At 30.2% G+C, this 22,497-nt stretch overlaps 2 protein-coding genes across 6 annotated transcripts in view; one reads left to right on the plus strand and one right to left on the minus strand.

Moving 5' to 3' along the window:
- LOC148612147 (uncharacterized) overlaps nucleotides 1-3,288 on the plus strand; it is a 34,093-nt gene extending 30,805 nt beyond the window's left edge. For 2 of the 5 annotated variants that reach the window (XM_088593309.1, XM_088593313.1), the window contains exon 13: nucleotides 111-3,288. The gene's annotated coding sequence lies outside the window, so the exon portion shown is untranslated. The remainder of the gene's footprint in view (nucleotides 1-110) is intronic. The other 3 variants (XM_088593312.1, XM_088593310.1, XM_088593311.1) reach the window with 3 other exon arrangements.
- Nucleotides 3,289-10,182: 6,894 nt separating this feature from the next.
- LOC148612148 (pyruvate dehydrogenase (acetyl-transferring) kinase isozyme 2, mitochondrial-like) lies at nucleotides 10,183-21,609 on the minus strand. The gene is made up of 8 exons (XM_088595361.1): nucleotides 21,605-21,609; nucleotides 19,894-20,055; nucleotides 17,997-18,068; nucleotides 15,333-15,396; nucleotides 14,188-14,311; nucleotides 12,086-12,172; nucleotides 11,364-11,441; nucleotides 10,183-10,590 (listed from the first exon to the last, which is right to left on the minus strand). The coding sequence occupies exons 1-8, from the start codon at nucleotides 21,607-21,609 to the stop codon at nucleotides 10,478-10,480; spliced, it is 705 nt and encodes a 234-aa protein (XP_088451487.1). The 3' UTR covers nucleotides 10,183-10,477.
- Nucleotides 21,610-22,497: the final 888 nt, after the last annotated feature.

Below are 22,497 nucleotides of genomic sequence, written 5' to 3' on the forward strand. Positions count from 1 at the left end.
TAAAACGTTTAAAAAATATAGTACAACTGTTCAAGGGAGGTGTGTAGAATAAGTGTATTTGCATTCTAATTTTTTCATATATTTTTTTCCTTTTTATATATTTTTTTCAGATGTCATCGTTTTCTGGAACGGGAAAACAATTTAGCAAAACTTCCCGCCAAATATTGCACTCCAACCAGACATTAATAATTTAATTATATTCGAACATTCACATTGGAAAATAGATTTTATTGGATTATTTAGAGGGTAATTTAATACCTCTAGACTACTTAAGATTAAAGCCTGGTAGGTGATGAATACCTTTGCGTGATTTTTATTTTCATTTCATTTCATTTCTGTGAGAATAACTCTGATAACGTTATTATGCAAGGAAATATTGAAGTAGTACCTTTTGTCCATGTCATTGATAACGGATGTTTGATTTATTAAACAAAACATACAGTACAAATTATGTTGACATATTGTTATTGTTTTAGAGTCGAAACAATTTAGAATAAGTTTTTTTTCGTATTAAAATGCAGTATAGAAACTACTTCTAATTAATTACTTGCGTTCATTTTGTTTGGCATAAAAAAAAACAAAAGTAAACATTCTTAGCTTCTCTGTGAAAATGTATACTACAATGACACAATAAAATTTGCCAATCATAGATGCGAACGGAAGAATATTTCCTCAAACGTAGTTACATCTACTAAAAAAATCCCTCAATATGAATATCATGAATATTCCTTTGGATTATCATATTTTTTTTTCTTTTCTCACTTTAATCTTTGACTACTTTGTTAATATCAATAAATTTGAAAAGAAATGTTCTGTAAGGCAATGGTTTTGGCATGTTTCTTGTTTCAATTTGAATTGGTTTGAGATACCGTTAGTTCAACATTAACTTTTGCATTGACTGTGATCAAAATCTATTATACTTCTTGATGAAATTATATAATATTGTTGTATTTTCTATTACGTGGTACAATTATTTTTGGTTTTATTTTAGCACTATATATATTGATTCCTCTTTTGTATTTGAAACGTCTCACAAATATAAATACATAAAACTTCCAGAAAGTTGTATCAGGTAACTCCGTGGTGCTATTTTTGAAACTTTGTGTATGCAATTTTGGGTTCAAAATGACATGAAATTAACGTTAATATGAAGTAAGGTGTGCTAATGTTGTATATGTATTGGCAACTACGCCTAAACCAAGAGATAAAACCTATTCCTACTATTGGCACTGTATAATAGGTACGAGATCACAATGAATTCCCCGAATATAGTTCCTTTTTTAGTGTGTTTCTTCCTGATTTTTTTCTTTGCTGCCATAAACTTTATTGCTTAGTACTAACTGCAGAAATGTAGGGCAATGGCAAGGATCAAATTTACAAGGTTTTTTTTTCATTCTGTAATTTTATGTGAAAGTTGTGATTTGGTCCTTTGAAAGAAGGTAAAAGTTTAGGACTTTTGGCAGTGACCACTTTTCATGTCTACGGGGTCTCGACGCAAAGTTGCTAAAAATAAAATATGATGGTGAATTTTTCTAGCACTCTTAAAAAAATTTCACCGCTTCAAACTCATTCAAACTTCACCAATATGGAGACATATATAAAAACATGTCTCCATATTGGTGAAGTTTGAATGAGTTTGAAGCGGTGAAATTATTTTATATGTCAAGATGGGTCTGTTGAAATGCACTTCGAAATTAATTGTGTCCTCGTACCTACAGTTCATATCCTTCAGTTCAAAATGTTCAGGTGTAGTATTTCATAAGATGTTAAATCTATGTGATACAACCATAACGTTTGTTTGTAGTACATAAACTACTGATCTGCAATATAACTTATCATTTATTATTGGCAATAAATATAGTAAATACCATTGGTAAACTTCTTTGGCCTTCAATAAGAGATATGATTGTACTTATGAATAGTTGAACTAATACTTTATCATTGTATAATACCTTCATGCAAAGACATATTTGAAAACAAATTAAGTTAAGTCTATACAAAAATAAACACACAATTGGTATGATTTACCTTAAACTTAAATATTTTGAAAATGTGTTTTCTCCTGAAATCAATGTGTTCCTTCTGCTTTGTTCTGTAGTAGAACTTATAGAGACCATTGGTTTTTTTTCAATATATTGTACTCAGACACTCTTTGCTTTAAAGGTTTGTTTGTTTGTTTGTTTTAGTATTTCTTGTGTGTTTTTGTTGTCATTTTTTTTACATTAAGTACTAATATATAAACTTTGAAATGGAAAAAAAAATATGTCGTTAGTGAGTTAGTGGTTGACAATTAGATTGTTAAATTGGATTCACTCAGAAATGTTCTAACAATATAAGTTATACAATATGACTTATATTTATATGAGATTTTAGTGATTGTATCAATGCAAATGATTGACCTTTTTTCGACCAATGTCGTAGTTAGAAAAAAATTGTTTAACATAATATTTTCTTCATTTTTGTATTTATAGCAAATTGACCGCTCGGATGACTATTGTATTGAAGGGATAAAATAATTGAACCGAAATGAAACAGGAAGGAAACGTAATAATAATAAATAAAATGAAAAACAAAAATGATATAGGTTTGATATGACATAAACGTGAAGATATAAAAAACTTGTGTATGTTTTGGTACTTTTCGCGGTCTTTCCTAGTATTTAATTTCAGATCTGAGCGTTTTCAAAAAATATATCTAAGGAAAACTACATCACTTTAACTAAGTCAAAAATAACAAAACACAATATAAATATTTGGGTGAGTTCAGCAGAGAATATCCTTTGACTTGCAATATTGCTGACAAAATTGTTGAACTAAAAACAAACTTTTTTTTCTTTCTTTTCAATATCGTTCTACAATTTAACTTATCTGTCCTGTGTATATAGTGATTTGTGTGATGTTCTATAATAATATTATAATATTAATATAATGGTGTACATATGCAAGTTATTGGAATGTTGGTCAAAGCTATTAATTAGTTCATTTAGGAAGTGTTTCATCCTTTAAAAGATGATCTCGTTATTATGTTTTTTTTAAATTCATAAATGATATTCTTTTAATACATTAATTTCAAAATTTATTTAAATTATGACATTGCATTTATTTCTTTTCAGATATTTGAGACACTTCCAGTCATAATACAGAGTGTTATTATCGTTGAGTTCATTGAGAAAGCGAATCATAATCCGTGCTTAAATCTATATATACTTTTAAATATTTGAATTAAAATTTGTCTTTGTTTACTTTAACGATATGTATTGTTTTGTTTTGACTAAAATCGAGAAAAATACCGTTGAATTTGTGTGTCAGCCTTAAGAATACATATGTTGTAAATTTCGTAAAAATGCTGTAGACATGTTTCAAGGAATAAACTCCCAATAGCAGCAATAAAATCAAATATATAGGAAGATCCTAATCAAAATATTAGTTGTATTCAAGAAGTACTCAACTAAGAAAAAATGAACCGAAGAACATATCGAATGTAATATATTCTAATAGTATGTGATGTGAAAATGTGAAATTGTGGTACTCACGTGTATGATAGAAAGGTCGTGTTCAAAATCTCCGACCGTAACAACCTTTTAAGTGTGTTAAAAAAAATACTGGAAAATTTGTATTTAAAAAGAAGTATGCAATGGAATCAGTCCGTTTAGTGAACTTGATAGAGCAACTCTATGATACTTTACCAAAGACTTGATGTCTTTTTTTTATAATTACGTTTATGAACCTGAACAACCAAGTAATACTTCTCAAGAAATTGCATGAAAACGTCTACAAATGTTGTGGTAATATAAAATCCATTTGATTTCTTATAACCGAACTATAACATTGAACCTTACCTGTCACCATCTACTATTTTTATCATTATTACTATAGTTTTTGTGACTTCCTTCCACTTCAGGTAATAATCTAAATCAACCGTGTATTGCCATCAATAATCCTCATTAGTACTGACGTTGAGGTAACCTGTGAAGGCAACAAATGTGAAAAGTAAAACAAACTATAGGGAAATAATTTATTGTCAAAAAACATATCAGACAACTTTCATAAAAAATACAACTATACAATTAAAAAATGACTATGTAACAAATTACTAACATAATCTGAAAATAAAGGTTCAACAAAAGAAAAACATAAAGCATTAATTACAAGTGATATACAATGAATCAATCAGAAAAAATGATCACATGACACTGGCTTACCTCAGAGTATACAGAGTACCTCAATTATGTCTATAGCAGCTCTCTGACAATTTAATGTTGGAAGTTCATTATGGATAGTTCAGATGTATAATTGGTGTATTTTAGTTTTACTTCTTCATTAGACCTTATTTGTAGGTTATGTATCACCTGTGGACTTTCTATTCACCACATAAAGTCAAAAAGGGTATAGGAAAGATGAAAGTCCTGGTATTAAATGGAATTTGTATTTACTTCTTAATTAGAATAATAATTATTTTATGTGGTAAAAAAGTATTTGTCTAAATTAGAAGCAATTTCCTGCTCATGAGTTAAATTAACTACTGGTCAATCTAATACAATTCTCTTATCTAGAAGTTAAAATATTATAAAATAAATCAAAATATGCATATGTATGTACAGCAAAATATAAGTAAGTCACAATGGCTGAGATTTTTTAATTACCAAAAAAACATGAAAGTAGAATCCCATATTTAATAATAATCGGGAACAAATGTCACGTAATTCATAATATTACAATACATTAACTACAGATAATTATAAATTAATAATGCTAAATGATCAGAATATTTGTCATTGTGGATTTTGACCGTAATTTGTTTTAACAATTATTATCTATACATAGAGTAAATGTGCTATATTTTCCCCTTCCAATGAAATTAGTATAAATGCTGAACATAAATGTACAAGCTATTGCAAAAAGAAACATTTATGGTGAACAGATAACCATTCAAGGTTACCCAACAAATTATAGCTCTTATTTGAAAACACGATTTTACCAAGTAAACATGTGGTAAAACAAAGAAAAGGTTAAATATTGAATTGAATAACATAATTCTCTTTTAAAGCAGACAAAAATGATGTCTGAATTTAAAAACTTCAAATTTTAAGAACTTTGTTTTCTTTCCAATTCTAACTTACACTCTCCCTTTTGTAGTACTGAGTGGAGCATGGATGTTTTTGTTTTCATAATTAATACGTAGATGTAATGTATGTGGTACTTTCATGCACAAGTACACAACCTCATAACTGTTACAATAAGTTAATTATTTGATGTAATTGCATCTTCTATATATGTATAGTGTTTGAATGACCATAACCATATAGAGCTAACCCTTAATAAAAGTCAAAGGAAGATAACTATAACTTGACCAAAATTAATTAAACTGAACGGTTAGAAAATATTAAAAAAATAACCTGACCAATAAATATGACTGAACACATGATCATGTTAAATATTGAATACAATATTTATACCAGTAATACAAACTATACAATAAAACCATGTCTGTTTTTTTATTATTATCATGTCTTGAACTTGATTTTAAGGATAAAAAAGTATTTTCCTGTGGAAGATTTGTTTTTGTGAGGTACTTATTTTCAAAGTATGTGTGGCTCATTAAAAGTATTTGTTCCAAATTCCTATAAAATAAAATATTCATGAGGTCAACAAATAGTGGAAACTTGCAAATTCAGACGTTAACATAACATACAGTAAAAATTGAATCATGTCTGTTAAATTTAAATTTGAAAAAAAACAGAAATCTTTTTCAGTGGTAACTCAACAAACTATGAAAATTGATACTTTAGGGAATAAAATGTTTCTTTGCAGTATGAAGTTACAATGAATTTTAATATCATTTCTATACTCCATGGACTGGTATGAGACAGAATTACAATGTCTGCTAAAAATTTATTTTTGTATCACGTCAAATGCTTCTTCATCAAGATCAAAAGCTGCAGAAATCAATTGTACGACATTTTCCTTATATCAAACATAATAAAGCAAATCAGAACTTACAGTAAATTTGCTATAAAAATAGATAATGTAACAATTAAGTACTTCTCCATCTAACAATCAGACAAAATGTGTATCAGAGAAAAAACAGAGATTTTATTGCATTAATCAAGTATTTATACCTGATAACCTTTAGAAATAACCATCAAAGTTTTTTGTAAAATTTGCCTTTTTAAGATTTTGATAGGTCAAATTTAGTTGAAATACTCTACCGAAAACTGGTGGGAAATTTTCCCACACTTTTTCCCTATAAGAAGTAAAAAATATTCAAATAAAAGATTCTTCAGGATAAATTTTAGTAGTTCTTTTATTGTTTTCAAGATGAACTGAATATGTTTTAGGAAAAACATGACTAAATTGGGGAAAATGATGTACCATCCATTGCCCGATTCTTACATAGAATGGTATTTAATGCTTTATATTATCTTGGTTTTGGCATGATTTATAACATCATAATGACATTTTTTTGTTTTAACTCTGACGAAAGAAATGCTCTTACGTATGATAATCTATTCAAATTAAAAAGTCGAGCCCTGAACAAGGACCACAACTCCAATTGGTAGTATCGAGTTGTAACCTTGAGAATATTATGTTAAGCGTAATTAACACTGATGCGTTTAATCAAGATAAAGTGTCATTATACTGTATTTTATACATCTTATACCATTATACAGTATACAGTTCCACCTAAGAACCAGGACAAGGAAAATTTGATTTACCAAAACTTCAAATGCAAAAAATTCGACACAGCTTTAGACCAAAAAGGCTCTAGGGCCACAAAACTCAATTCTAAAAAATATATAAGTCTGAAAATATTTTAAAATGCTGGTGATGTCATAAAATCTATTAAAATTGAATTACAATGAGACTCATGTATTATTTAAAAGTTTTGTGGTGCTCAGGTTTTGTTTTATTTTCAAGAACATAAATAAAGCATTTGTACTCATATATTTAAAAACAAATCTTATTAATTGAACTAATTGAAAAATCTGTCTCAGCATAACATTTGGAAGCCCCTTCATTTCAATTTAAATATACACGTATTTAAAACCTATGTAACAATCTATTCATCACACAGATCAATCATTCTTAGTTTAGATTTTCCTGCTTTATACCTAATTACCCTCTAACATTACAGTGGGCAGAATTAACGAAAAAATAATGAATCTCCCACAAATGTAAGATTTGTTGAGTTTTTGGCTGAAATTACTTTATCTATTGAGAAAAATAATAAAACTGAATTTTCACATAAAAAAATTAGCCTTTACGTAAAAATCCCCCACATGAGACAGTGTCAATGCAGGAGAATCTTCCACATGAACTGGTAACAAAATTAAATTTTTTACAGGTATGCAGCAAGAATCTATTTATTAAATGTATATGACATAATCTACTCTATATTCAAATGTTATTGTGATGAATTTTGTTACTGCACAAAATGCAACTAATTTAATATCAGAGTAATTTTGTAATTAACAGCATTAAAGCCTATTTTTCAACAACTATTTTTACTTCCATGTACATGTTATAGACCGACAAGAGACAATCAGAACTTCTAAGCCTTTCTGATTACACAAAAGATGAACCTCGGATACACTAGGCAAAAGCATCTGTCTGCAGTTTGACCAATGGTTTTCTAAAATTATAGTTTAACTAGTTGAAATTTTTACCATTACTTTTTTCCTAGCTCCCTATTTCACACCAAATTTCTTGACAGACTTATTGTTCTTTATTTCTGGTGATATCTTACAATTTTTGCAGCACCACCTTGTTGGTAAAAACTACTTTGAGTTGCACATGACTACAATTCCGGCACTTTTTTCAAAAAGAAATTCTTCTTTCTGCATCCGAGGTTATTTTTGGTGTAGCGGTAATGGCCAAATAATTCTGATTGAGAAAATAGGTACATGTATCTACAGAATACAATTGAACTACAAAGAATAACATATCATACACATAACTAACTGCCATCTGTAAGGTTTTTCTGTTGAACTGTTCTTTAATCTACTTAAATATTTGCTTTGTGCTGTGAATTATCTTCTTTAAAAGATGAACAACATGCTTGATCAATGACAAGTTTGGTCACACATGAATGACTTGTGTTTCGTCAAAGTCGGATTTCAAATGTCACATATAAATGGTTCACAACAGTCTTCATGAGGACAAGAAATAAAATTTTAAACCTAGATCTAACTAAGGTGGGTTTCAAATTTCTTGAACACTGAAATTATTATTTTCAAGTCCGTGCACGTGTGTGATACATTCTTGAGGTTGATGTAGAATAAGTCCGTGAATTCTGAGGGTTTTTGGGAGGACTCGTCCAATCTGATACAGCAACATCAGATTCATTTATCTTGGCTGAGGTTTTGTTATATACAGGCAATACCTCATTCGCTTCATTTGACAGCACCTTTGAAAAGAAGATAAGACACTGAATAAATGTACCACAGTTTTTATGCAATTCTTTGTACATGTCTGGGAACCATGATTCTTGCGAAAATGAAAAGAATGTAATCCAGGGACAAAGATCACACATGGAAAACTGACATACACAACAAAGAACATAAAATAACAAAAATAATATGCAAAAAGTAACAAAAGTAAATAAGCAACTCGAATTCCACTAAAAATGGGAGCATGAACCAGGTGCACCGGTATATGAGTTATTATTAAAACTGATCATTGGAATCTCAATAGAGACTAACCTTTTTATTTAAATACCAGTCTTAATAAACATCAGACAGGAGTGATTCATGCATGTCAAAAAACCCACAAAAAAAACTTTTATTCCTTATTTAGAATTCATTAGTCATTCAGTATGTTACACATTGGGGATTACAATTACAGAGATTGTACATGAAAATCGCACTTTACAAGAGTTATCATTTTTGTTTCGGTTGATTTTAAGTGGGAGATGAACATGTGGTTTTGGGTTTCTTCTCAAAATACAGATCTGTCAGCAGAAAGGATTATAGTTACATAAAAATATGGAGTGTGTAAAAGGCAACTCATTCAGTGTTTTTTTTTCCTACATCATATATACCACAGGCAGTGTCTGAATCTTAAATAAACTGGTACTTAAGACTGTTCAAGGAAAATTGTATGGGAGGGTAAATATAAACCTAACTAGATAGTGGCTTTCTGTAATGAATTCCTGATATAAATTCTAAGGGTAAAAGGGTATGGGTAAAATCATCTTCTAAACCTAAAATCTTTTTGGTATAGATTTAATGATAGCAACACTGTATGAGTATATGTACACAAACTGACTTTTGTGACAGAATTACTGTCCAATGAACATTATTTATTCCATTACAAATGCAAATGATCAGCAAGTAAGTTTCTCAAGTGTGGTAATATAGTCATTTTTTAAGTTCTTAATGATCAGTATTACTAATGTTAAAAAATACCTTTGAATATATAGAAAGCATCTGTTCCATAACCATCCATTGAAGATATAACTAAATCTCCCTGGAAATTTTGGGCATACAGTCGTGACAATGGTAGACCATAACCCTATCCAGCCTGTTATCATAGAAATATACTCAACCATGAAAAATACCACTTAATTTGTTCAGAGTTGCTCATTTACTTTTGTTACTTTATATGTATGATGTTAGTTACTTTATGTTCTTTGTTGTGTTTGTCTGTTTTCCATGTCTGGTCTTTGTCTCTGGATTACATTCTTTTGATTACCGCTATAACCTTAGTTCCCTTGATTACTCTTTCAGATTTCTATACCAATGTATATACTACAGCGAAGTTACTGCATCTATAACTGTAATACTTTTGTTTAAGTTAAATATGTGAATGATTTTAATTTTTGTAATTTTGAGAACAAAATCATAACTACATATAATGAAAAATTATTAATTGAGATATCAATCCAACGGATCCATTTGTAATGAGAACAGATATCGATGCAACAAAGCCATTTGTTATGAGAACAGATATCAATGCAACAAAGCCATTTGTTATGCGAACAGATATATAAGCAATGATGTCATTTGTTATGAGAACAGATATCAATTCAATGAAGTTATTTGTAATGAGAACAGATATCAATGCAACAGAGATATAAAATATTTCTTTATGCACCAACCTTAATCGTCAGTTTAGGTAAAGTGCTATAAACTGGAAAGTTTTCTACCACAGCTCTTAAAGCTCTGAAATAGTCAAACATTTTGCACAAATAGTATACATGTGTCAATTATCAAAATCAGATGAACTGGCGCAATGATGAAATATTTCCCACCATTAAATGTATCATTTTTGAGTTTCCAAATCCATTTCATTACAAGTCAATACAGAAAGATGTTTTTGTATCAAGAGTTGTCTTTCTTTGTTCAGAAATTGACATTTCAACAACAGGCTGTCAGTTCACTTTAAGAAAGAAGATAAGAATTAAATAAAAAAACAAAGAGAAAACGTTCAGTAAAAAAAAGGAGTCCTAAAACAATTATCTGCCATACTATAAATAATCAATAAAATATAGGGTTTTCAGTATTGTCTCTTACCTTGAACAGTTCAAACAACATACGATATAAATGTGAAGGAACATACACAATGTTGATATTGTTTTCTGCTACATGTACTGTAATAAAAGAAAAAAAGGTTATTTAGTTAAATGAAAATTTTGTATTTTGAGATTGTTGCTTTTATGTAAGTTTTTTTTTGCGAATATCTTTTTAATGCATGTTTTCATTTTTTTTCCTTTGTAGATTAAAATGAAAATTTTCACTTTATAATGACTACAGCAGTAATTATAAAATGTATTTTTAACTGTTTTACCTGTATTGACTCTAAATAATGATCAAAATGTTACACATTATAACACTGAATTATTATATATTACAAATGCCGTTGACTTCATTTCTATGAAGAATTTCCCCATATTCTACATTTTCCCAATTTTCATCAAATTTCATGTAGGAAACAATATATTCCTACAGGCTGATCTCAACTAAACCATGAAATTTAGTTCCCAACGAAAAGGAAATTTCTCACTTATTTGTGACTAAAGTTCTAACATTAGTATTCTAAACTTTGAGTGTAGAAATGAATAATAAGACTCATTAGGTAAGGAAAATCTACATGTATATACATATTTATATATGAAGAAGTAAAAATATCGCTGATAAATTTGTTATAAATGGAATTTTTTATTATAAAGTAGCAACTTTGTAAGGTAAAAGTTCCATGAAATAAATAAATAACTTTCTTGGCAAATATGATGTTAGTTCCTGTGTAATTGTACCATGCACAGATAAGCACATGATAAAAGTCTAAAAAAAAAGAAATGCGATGTTATGTCGCTTTTAGAAGTTCCGTAATCTTTTTCTTTTTTTTCTTTTTGGTATAACTTACAATTATGAGAATGGATCTCAAGTTTTGTAGAGGTAAGGTAATACTGCTCACATAAGAATCTGGCATTGGCATAAGCATCTGTAATATAAATTAAAACGCATAAATATTATGTTTCTTGGATCTCAGAACTATTATACAAGTAACAAAAATTTCTAGTAACGCCAACAAATATAATTTCTTAGTTCTTAAGCCGTCTTTACCAAAAAACATAGAAAATGATACCTAGATCAAAAGATGACGAAAAACTACATGCATGTATCTTGATATATTTAGGTATAAATAGTGTGATGCCCATTTCAAGGGACAGTGAAAGGCAGAATTGGAAAGTGTGATAGTTTTCCTGTTTCATCCCTATAGACTGCATTTGGTTGTGTTTTCTTTTCTTTGTTTTTCTGGTTGTTTGACCTCTTTCTATTGCCTTATTTACAAGGTACACAAGTATTTCATATTGCCATCTTTTTTCTGTTTCCTCTTACTTGTAAACCTTCGGAACATTCATGTAGGAGACTTTCCCCAAATGACACAGTCACATGTGGGAGTATGTGGAAGATTTTTACGTAACAGCAATTTTTTATGTAAAAACTCAATTTAAAGTATTTTGAACTGAAAATATAGTAATTTAATCAAAAGCACCCCACAAATCTAACATTTTTATGTGAGAGGTTCTATTTTTTTCATTCATTTTGTGAGAGTCTCCACCTAATGTGGCTTCTATAACTTACCATTAACAACTTCTAAAACATCACATCTAGGATCTATGCAACCTATATGTCTTGGATGATTGGTTAATTGTGAACTATATAATAATGCTGAAAATAGAAATAAAGGTGCTGTATTTCAAAAACAATTTATAAACAATACTAGGGTGTCATTGAAAATTACAGCCTGTATGTGTGTGAGGATTAGGGACACAGTAAAATACGAAACTTTGCAATGCAAAGTTTTCCCAATAGTACCAACAAAGGCTGCATTCTTGGACAATACCCTAATGTTATTTTATATCGAGAAATGAAAAAGCACAAAACGTTAAGTATAAGTATAAATTATTTAAATATAATTAATCCCTATTGTGTACTGCCAAATTGATTTCATATTCTATTTTTTTAAAGTACTGTGAATGTACTTTTATTCGTGGTTACCAATTTTCGTGGTTTAGGTGAAAAATATCTGTTTCGGATTCTTAAATTCGTGGATTTGAACCTCTATCAAACAAACAAATGGATTATTTCCTTTTCATTGGGAACCAAATTTCGTGATTAACCAAACCCACTTAAACCACGAAAATTAGTATCCCACGAATTATAATACTTTCACAGTATGTATAGGGAATACCTGGCTTAACCAATATAATAAACTTAAACTACTGTGATGCATTATTGTGTCTTAAAATAACTCTAGCCAAATATTACACCACATAATCTTTCTGTTTACAATGGCCAAGTTCAACAGTAGCTACATTTCAAACTAGTTTGACCTTCTAAATTGCAGGTATAAATTGTTTATTTCAAAACTATTGTAACAGCTGATTTTCAGATTAAAGAACACTTGTGACTAGGATGTAGAACAGTAGGTGACATTTACATGAAAGTTTTCAAGATGATTGAAGTAATCTAGTTTGCATATGGTACATTACTTATTTCTCCTATCAGAAGGCTATTAAAGTTTTTTTTAATTTTCAAATGGCTTATTTTATAAGTAAATTGTCTGCCATTGATGAGATATAATGGTGCAATAAAGTACAAAATTGTCAACAAAAATATGACTTAAATTGTGGAATGTTGAAATTCTAATAGATATATATGTACTTATACATGTAATATGAAGTTTTTCTGGTTATTCAAAACAATACAAATGAAGGTATGTTCAGACAATTCTTGTACTTTTGTTTGCAATTACAGTCTGACAAACCTCGTTAAGTCAAATTAAAAAAAATGTTTGAGTCATACATGGCATGAGTCATTGATTAAATTTACCAAGAAATATATTTGTCAATGATTGTTTCTACCTTTCAAGTGTAAGTATTTGTAAGAATCAGGCAAAATGGGAAAAATCAGAAATGCATGTCAAAATCCCACCGATCTGACACTGTATTATCACTCAAAGATACTTTCTCTATTTGAAAAGGTCCAGTATAATATAGAAAATCTTGTTTGCTTTCATTGTTTCTGATGGTGCAAGTAGTCAAAATAATGGTGTTTTTCATACTATGTTTCGCCTACTGCCTGATTCTTACAAGGCCTGCCACTTAAATTTATTGTGCTTGTACATGTACTTTACTTTATTAGGCTCCAGCACAACATAACTTTAAAAAAATACTTTGAAGTCTTTTCCCTATACCATTGTTATTTGGTCTGAGAAAATAAAAAAAAATGAACGATTGAGAAAATTATTAACTGTTTGTTATGTTATCAATTTCCATGACTTTGATTATTTTACCACGCATTGAAGTTTAAAATATTCTCAGACTTTTTTATTTCTTAAGTTTAGTGGCACGGGGGCCAGGGCATCTTGATAATCTTGAGAATCTTTGATATTCCATTAAAAATTAAGCTGTATTTTAATTTTTAAACACATTGGCATCATAATGGTAAAACACTCCATGTTTAGTTGGCAAGTGCATTTCATCAGTAGATATTTACTTCAATAAGCACTGGTTCTCGATATCTCAGGAAATTCTACCCAAAGAATTTTGTTTTCCATGGCCATCTTGAAAATTCATCAATTTGATCCAATAATACACCATAATTTAGTTTTGTATGAGATTAGTTATACAGGAAATAATCAACGAATCTTTCTGATTGAAGGAGAAAACCTATATACAAACCATGTTGGTTAATCAGCATGCGTATACTAATTCTACTGGTAAAGAATCTGTTTAAGAAATATTGCAAAGTGTCCATATTCTCGTGATTTTCATCTCCTTGTCTGTCCTTCAACTCCATAACACCCTGAAAGATTAAAAGGTAATTCATGTTGCAAAGTCTTTCTCTAGTTAAACTACCTATTCGTTTTTTATCAATCTTCCTATAATATCAGAAGGAGCGGACAGAGCAGTATTTCATCCCCGATTCCCTCCCACTAGACTACCACCTCCCACTCTCCTGACCACAGCTTCACGATACCTTTCATTTTACCCCCGGTTATTGTTCCCAACCTGCTTCCAGTATTTTCCCAACCCCTCAACCACGGATTCCCATCCCCTCTACCACTGTCCCCTTCTCCTTCAACCACCATTCCCCATCCCCTCCACCAACGTTCCCTACCAGTTCAATCACCACTCGGCCCATCCCTTCAGCCACCGATTCCCATCCCCATAAAACCAATATCCCCATCTCCTCTTCAATATTTAAATCAAATAGTGACCGTTGTTTTTTAAACAATGATGCAAAACAAACCAAATTTCTGTTGAAAATAGGGGACTGAAGATGTCTAATATTCTTGTCATAACCTCCTACAAGTTTCATGACAATCTGGACATTTAGGTCATTAATTATCCAAGCCCCTAAACTAACTACAAACGTTGTAATATGTTAGGATTTTATTTCCATATTTGATACTTTTTGAAACATGTACTTTGTTTTTTTCTTTTACATGTGTAGCAATGGGCTAATGAATGAATATAATATAATACCAGGGCCTTAACTAGAGGGGAAATGAACAAACCTTTTCCTTGTTTGTGCTCACTTGTTGTCTTTGACAAGGAGGAGTTTTTGTTATATATTTAGTGGACAAAACTTTTCAACAGAATTTAATTACAAGATTTCTCCTAGTCACGGATGTCTAGATGACGCCCTGTATTGATACCCTGAAAATAAAACTGTATCAAAGATCGGGAGCCCTCAATAAAATGAATATGACATAAATCACCCAATACAAAAATGCATTAGCATGACTGGGGATCCATCATGATTGACACAGAAGAAAATTCTACAAAAAAAGACCAAGAACAAGTGGAATATTGTCACATACCTGAGCCATAGTTTCTACAACATTGGCATGACGATTTCTAATCTTGAATAGAGTATCTGCAAACCTACAATGTTAAAAAAAAGTACATGTAACAGTATCCGTATAATAAATCAAAAAGATGTCTCTTAACTGTGGAATATAAAAAAAATAAGAGCGATGAAAACTTTGTACAGTTTTACATCTAAATGTAAACATTTTACTAAGTGAATGTGGAAGATTTCATTTCTATATATATATCTAAATAACACAGAAGCTAGACAATGGAACACAATCAGACAGACAGACAGATGAATGGATGGACAGTCAGGACAAAAATAACATATCTCCTAGACAAAGACAAAAATACATACATGTATCTCCTAGACAAAGAATATCCTTCGTTACATAAATGCTACAACATATCATCAAAATGTAAGCGAAACTTGTTAAAAAACTTAATATCAAAATCCACTTATATAATTGATCTTTGTCTCTATAATAACCTATTTGGTTTTAAGCCAAGATCCTACACACAATAGGATGTCACTAGTACACAGACATGACTCTACAAAAAGACTTTTTCAGAAACTTGCATATATTTGAAGGAGTTCAACATAAAAAAGCCTTTGTCCTAATACATTTACAATACTAGCTTGCTCAACTGTACTCATTCACACTGTACCGGTACATATACATGTAAGTAATAACACTATGAGAAGCCCATGTAACTGGTGAAGTTAGAGAGGAATAAATTAGGTGTTGACAGATTTTCAAAGTGAAAAGCTCAGATCACTGTATCAGTTTTTAAAATTTTAAAATAATACAAATGAATTATTCAATGGTTAAAGAAGGACGTCTTCTACTATGTAATCATAACAAAGTATTGGACATTGAACCCATTCATTACATTTTAAGATTAGGGAAGCAGTATTCAAACTATGAAACCTGTTTTAACTTAACTCTAAAATCTATCTAACTATAATCAGAAAGTTCTAAACCATTATAATCTGCCTTAAAAAACTTTGTCGCTTCCCAAATACTATTCACTTCAAGGCCAAAAAAAAATAATATGTTTCTTTCCTGCTACAATACCTTCCCTATTTTTTCTTATTTTTTTCTTCATGCCTGCCCTTAACTTTTCCTACCTACGTTATTTTGTTTTAATTAAACACTGTCAGAAAGTTCTTATACTATGAAACCTGTTTTAACTTAACCTTAAAATCTATCTAACTATAATCAGAAAGTTCTTATAAGTTCTAAAACCATTATTATCTGCTTAAAGAACTTTCTTGCTTCCAAAATGCATTTTACTTCAAGGTCAAATAAAATAATATGCTCTTTTTTTAAATTAAACACTGTCTTCTGACATACAATACAAAGGCGACAGTCGTAAACTGTGTAGGTTTATCGAAAAGTAGATACCATATATTCAGACCCAATAAAGTGGAAATGTCCTTAAAACCAGACATTTACATTATGTTCATGTATGCTTTTTTATTATTTTGACTATGCAGGGCTGATCTGGACACTTTGCAAGGACGGGTTCCTCATCAATAGGGGGTGCTAGGACATTTTTTGCCATTTTTTGTCAATTTTATGTATTGAAATGACAAACTTTCCAATAAAAAGGGGGGTGACAACTCCCGAAAGCCCCCTGGATCCATCACTGCTGTGTAAACAAACCACATGTGTTAACTGAATAAAACTTTCGAACAAACTTGGTAATATTGTGTATATGGATATAGGAATAAGATTAATTTTGCAATTATAATATATTTTGCAAATACTGCTCAATGACTAATCAATGATATGGATTGGTTATTTGAAATATGCACTTCAGCCGTGGCAGCAATGCATGGACCAAGTTATTTCAATAACTAACAAATTAAAAGCTATTTTTTTATATAATTGAGAATTCTTTAAAGAAATGTAGAATAGGCAAATATGCTTCTTTTAGAACGTGTAATGATAGGGATTGGTTATTTGAAATATGCACTTCAGCCGTGTCAGCAATGCATGGACCGAGTTATTTCAATAACTAACAAATTAAAAGCTATTTTTTATATATGTAATTGAGAATTCTTTAAAGAAATGTAGAATAGGCAAATATGCTTCTTTTAGAACGTGTAATGATAGGGATTGGTTATTTGAAATATGCACTTCAGCCGTGTCAGCAATGCATGGACCGAGTTATTTCAATAACTAACAAATTAAAAGCTATTTTTTATATATGTAATTGAGAATTCTTTAAAGAAATGTAGAATAGGCAAATATGCTTCTTTTAGAACGTGTAATTGGACAAAACTAATCAATGAACTACATGTACAATACTCCAAAGAAGGCATCTATGTGTAAAATAAAACAATAAAATGAAAACAATTTCGTACAAAATGATATGAACACATCGTAATTGACATTAAGAATCAGAAAACACATGAAATACAAATGTACATGCAATCTTAATTTCAAACTTTAAAATATCTAAATTACATGTAGGTTTCAAATTCTGTGCTACATGTAAACAACTGTACACAAGAATTCTGTTTCATGTATATTTTTCATCAAAAAGTCAACAAAAAAATTGCAGGTCCACACAGTGATGAAATGAACACAAGCCTGAACATTATAATGTACATGTACATACAAGTTTAACCTCAAGACATAGCTACATATATGAATACCTACGAAGAGAGTGTATCTTGATCTTTGACATCTTCATTTTCAAAACTTAAATTCACACTAAAATCCATCTTATACCTGAAATACAAAATTCATTTTCCATTAATATGAACACAAAATAAAAACTCATTCTTGCCTGAAACACAGGTAAAACAGTATACCCCATTCTCATTCACATTGGTATAAAAATGTCTCCCACCTTCCCATTAATTCAACATTTCCTGTTAATATAACCAACTAATGCACATATGGTGTCCTTGTTGCCTACCAAGTTTCATAAAATTCAGTTGAGTCGTTTCAGTGAAGTGAAATAGAATGACAACTGTGAAACAGACAGACGGACAGACAGACAGACAAAACAAAATCATAGTGAGGGAAACATGATTCAGATACATCAAGTTGTTCCAATACATGTATTACGTTGTTAACCTTACTACATGTACATGACCATGTACATTTTGTATACATCAATAAAATGACAAATTCAGAGAAGTACATGTATCAGTATGTACTTAAAACTCTTCAAGACAATAGTGTCAATACAATGTTTTCCATTATCAGTCACACTGAGGGTAATTATTCTTAGGTTGAGGCCAGAGTAGCAATGGATGAGAAAATGACATAACCTTTCATCAGTACAATTATCAAAGCACATTTTTGTGAATTATCAGGTAGGCCTATGTATTCTACAAAGGCGTTCCTCTTTCCCGTCAACCAAGGCAAGTGACATTTGCCTCGGGGAAAGTTATATTTCAACTGCTACTTTCTCATGGAAAGTAGAAATTAAAGATTTTTTTTAATATAATATTTTAAGCTTAAAATGCAGATCTTGATACATAGAAAGCCGATTTTCATGTGGAACTTTTCTGTGAAAATTCCTAGAACACTGCAAACCTCACAAACATTCGTAGTCTTCTTGAAATGCAATGAATCTATAATGGTCATAGAAAATAATATACCGGTTTACAATTACATTATCAACCTTAATATGGTTGGTAGGTATACACATTTTTATTTTAAGTTATTTGTTCGTGAACATTACATAAATCATCCGAATTACTCAATGCAAGAACACGTTTAAGTTAGCTGAAGTGTACTTCAATTTTTAAATGGAGGTAACATTTTTTTTAATTTTCAGTTTACAGATAAAATGACTTACACGTTGGGTCGAGATAAAAAAAAAACCTAAACCAAACCAAACTGATCTGTATGTCAGGAAAGATTTGGGTTTATAAATGTTTAAAATGCATTAAAACTGATGTGAGGAGATTGTAAAAGGAATCAATCTGCTCTGAACGTGTTTCTGGTTTATTCAGTGTTTGGTTTAGACAGGGTTCACTGCTGAACAGATACTGCTCTGCATTGCAATAGTTTACATGTATGTTATTACTAATACATGTATATCTATTTAACAAATGTTCTCTAAGCTCCTTGTTCCCTGGGTAAAATACAACTGTATGTATTGATAGAGATTATATTCAATGTTTATAATCATAGTACTGTAAATAAGAGATACATGTACATTTGTATATCAGCAGGTGTCCAAACTTAATTTTAAGAGTAGAATGTCCTTGACATATTCAAAACTCAAATCAATGGTGTACATTTTGTATTTGAGGAGAATTATAAGTTCTCAAAGTGTCAATGAATCTAGTTGTAAGACCTGGACCTGGGTAAATAAGGGTCTCCGTCCACAGACCACCACTTAATGTAACTCCTAGTCAGTAAAGCACTGTATACACTCTTGTATGTGCCATTCAAAGTCATGGGGAAAATATGGCTAGACTTCTCAACTTTCTTAGTACATTGTACAACTACAATTTGTATTTTACTATATGTACATGTGTACAAATACGTGTACATAATAAATCTAGGCAACAGTGTAAACATACCAGTCGCTGACCATTTTACTGATGGAACTTTAAGCAATACATCAGGGAGTTGGTTCATTTTCATCATAATATTGGCCAAGCGTAAGGGCAACTCTCGTCTCAGGAACTCAAATGATGACTGTTCTGTTCCAGTTTTCGTACCTGTAGAAGATAAATATCGAAATGAGTTTTTACTGGTGAAATAAATGTGTGTGTTTCAGTTAACATACTTAAGGCACTTACAATATATAATGACTTGAAATAGGATATGTTTTATATATACATATACATATACAAAATGCACATTGGTAAATACTGTATCATGGAAACTATTCAAGCACTTGCATGTACACAAAAGTTGTTTATGGAACCTGACTTTATACACATGTACTGAGAATGTTTTATCGTTTTTCTTCCACCCCCCATTAGTTCAAATAAGCGTTGATCCCTAGCACTAGTCCAAGGACCAGGGCCTTCAACATCTGATGCAGGACCAGTGAAACATGTACGTATACATGTACATACATTTAAGTAAATGGACTTAGGTGCAGAGTGTGGACCTACATGTACTATACTTTACATTTACTACCATTATGGACCTTCTACATGTACATGTATTTTCTTCTGATTAGACCTTTCATTTGGAATGAAAAAAGTCCAGGACCTTTCACTTTTGAATTAAAGTTGAACTTCTGTCCTACATTTTTAGGTGTACCTCAATCATATTAAAGTTTCCCTTAGAGATGCATGGACAACTTAATTTAAAGAACCTGAAAATACACATGGTCCTGCATTCATATATGTATATCATGTAGGGAGATGTTAAAAAAAACAGCATACTAAATACCCTCTGACACAACATTTTAATGAAATAATTTTTTAAAAATTGAAATCCTTACACAAGCTGAAAAGGTGTATGAAAGTTTGTCTATAACTATAATGTTACTCTTACAATGAGTTTCTTGTTTAAAGAAAACCAATCCAATAATCAAACATTCTCAAAGCTCAGACTTTCCCAGACTTTTCACTTCAAGAATACTCCAATTTAAAAATTTCCAATACTGTATACAAAAGATGGAGTTTGAGATTTACATGTAGCATAACTGCTGCCTGGAAAATATTTTATCGATAAGCAATTTTTAATATGTCGCTGCCAGACCGTGGCACAGTCCTAAATTCGGTACAAGGTGCCAAACATGAACCTGTATCTTCCTTATCTTTATGTTTACACATCTACAGATATCTAAATAAACATAGCTATTTAGGTCATGTTTTGTTCTATTTAATACTCAATATTAAGTTTTCAATTACGAAAGTACATGTATACAAATGTATGTGCAAAAAATGTAGGAGTAATAATCCTCTGACAATGAACCTAACCATACATTCACCATGAGAAAATACCAGTGTTCTTAATTTGGCAGGAATTTCTTAATAAAGCTTTGACTTACAAGGGTCAGATTAGTTATGCTTTATGTGACAGAACAAATTTTCCACTTCAATTACACAGGGCAATGCATCAAATATCACAGTATATTTAAATGCTGTGATCATTGACCAAGCTTGTAAATAAATACATATACATATTGTTACTATAGTTTTTACATAACAGTTTATAAATACACTGTACAGTGCCATCTCATAGCTAAACATAAGACATTGTGAACTCTGTCCCCTAAAGAGACTTTTAATTATGAATTCTCCCCATGCTCCAATAAAATAGAGTTTATTTTTTTTCAATACCTCATCTTCTGATAAACCAGAGTTAAACAGTTTATTCCGATAATATAATATAACATAAATATAATGGTTTATATATGCGAGTTATTGGAATGTAGGTCAACGCTATTAATTAATTTTCGAATTGTTTCATCAAACAGTGGACCTCACATTTGTTTTTTATCATTTAAAAGAGGATTTCGTTATTTTCGTTATTAGGTTTTTTTTTCAATTCATAAATGATATTCTTTTTTATATATTAATTTCACAATTTATTTAAATTATGACATATTGCATTTATTTCTTTTCAGATATTTGAGACACTTCCAGCCATAATACAGAGTGTTATTATCGTTGAGTTCATTGTGAAAGTGAATCATAATCCGTGCTTAAATCTATATATACTTTTAAATATTTGAATTAAAATTTGTCTTTGTTAACTTAGCAATATGTATTGATTTGTTTCAATTAAAATCGAGAAAAATACAGTTAATTTGTGTGTCAGTCTTAATAATACAAAAAATATACCAGTTTTATTTATTGTAAATTTCGTAAAAATGTTGTAGACGTGTTTCAAGGAATAACCTCCCAACAGCAGCAATAAAATCCAATATGTAGGAAGATCCTAATCAAAAAATTAGTTGTATACAAGAAGTACTCAACTTAGAAAAAATGAGCCGAAGAATATATTGAATGTAATATATTCTAAAAGTATGTGATGTGAAAATGTGAAATTGTGGTACTCACTTGTATAAAGGAAAGGTCGAGTAAGAAATCTCTTACCATAATAACCTTTTAGGTGTGTTAATAAAAATACTGGAATATTTGTGTTTAAAAAGAAGTATGCATTAGACTAAGTCTCTTTAGTGAACTTGACAGAGCAACTCTATGAAACTTTACCAAAGACTTGATATAAG

The sequence above is a fragment of the Perna viridis genome, chromosome 7 (genome assembly GCF_037379345.1).
Source record: "Perna viridis isolate PV_CMFRI_1.1 ecotype Kerala chromosome 7, ASM3737934v1, whole genome shotgun sequence".
Classification (NCBI taxonomy): Eukaryota; Metazoa; Mollusca; class Bivalvia; order Mytilida; family Mytilidae; genus Perna; species Perna viridis.

Excerpts from the sequence above, each read along its gene's own strand:
- LOC148612148 (XM_088595361.1), bottom strand. Across the intron at positions 18,069-19,893 it reads AAAGTTCCATCAGTAAAATG|GTATAAGATGGATTTTAGTG; the intron begins GTCAGCGACTGG and ends TTTGTATTTCAG. Across the intron at positions 15,397-17,996 it reads GATCAAGATACACTCTCTTC|GTTTGCAGATACTCTATTCA; the intron begins GTAGGTATTCAT and ends TTAACATTGTAG.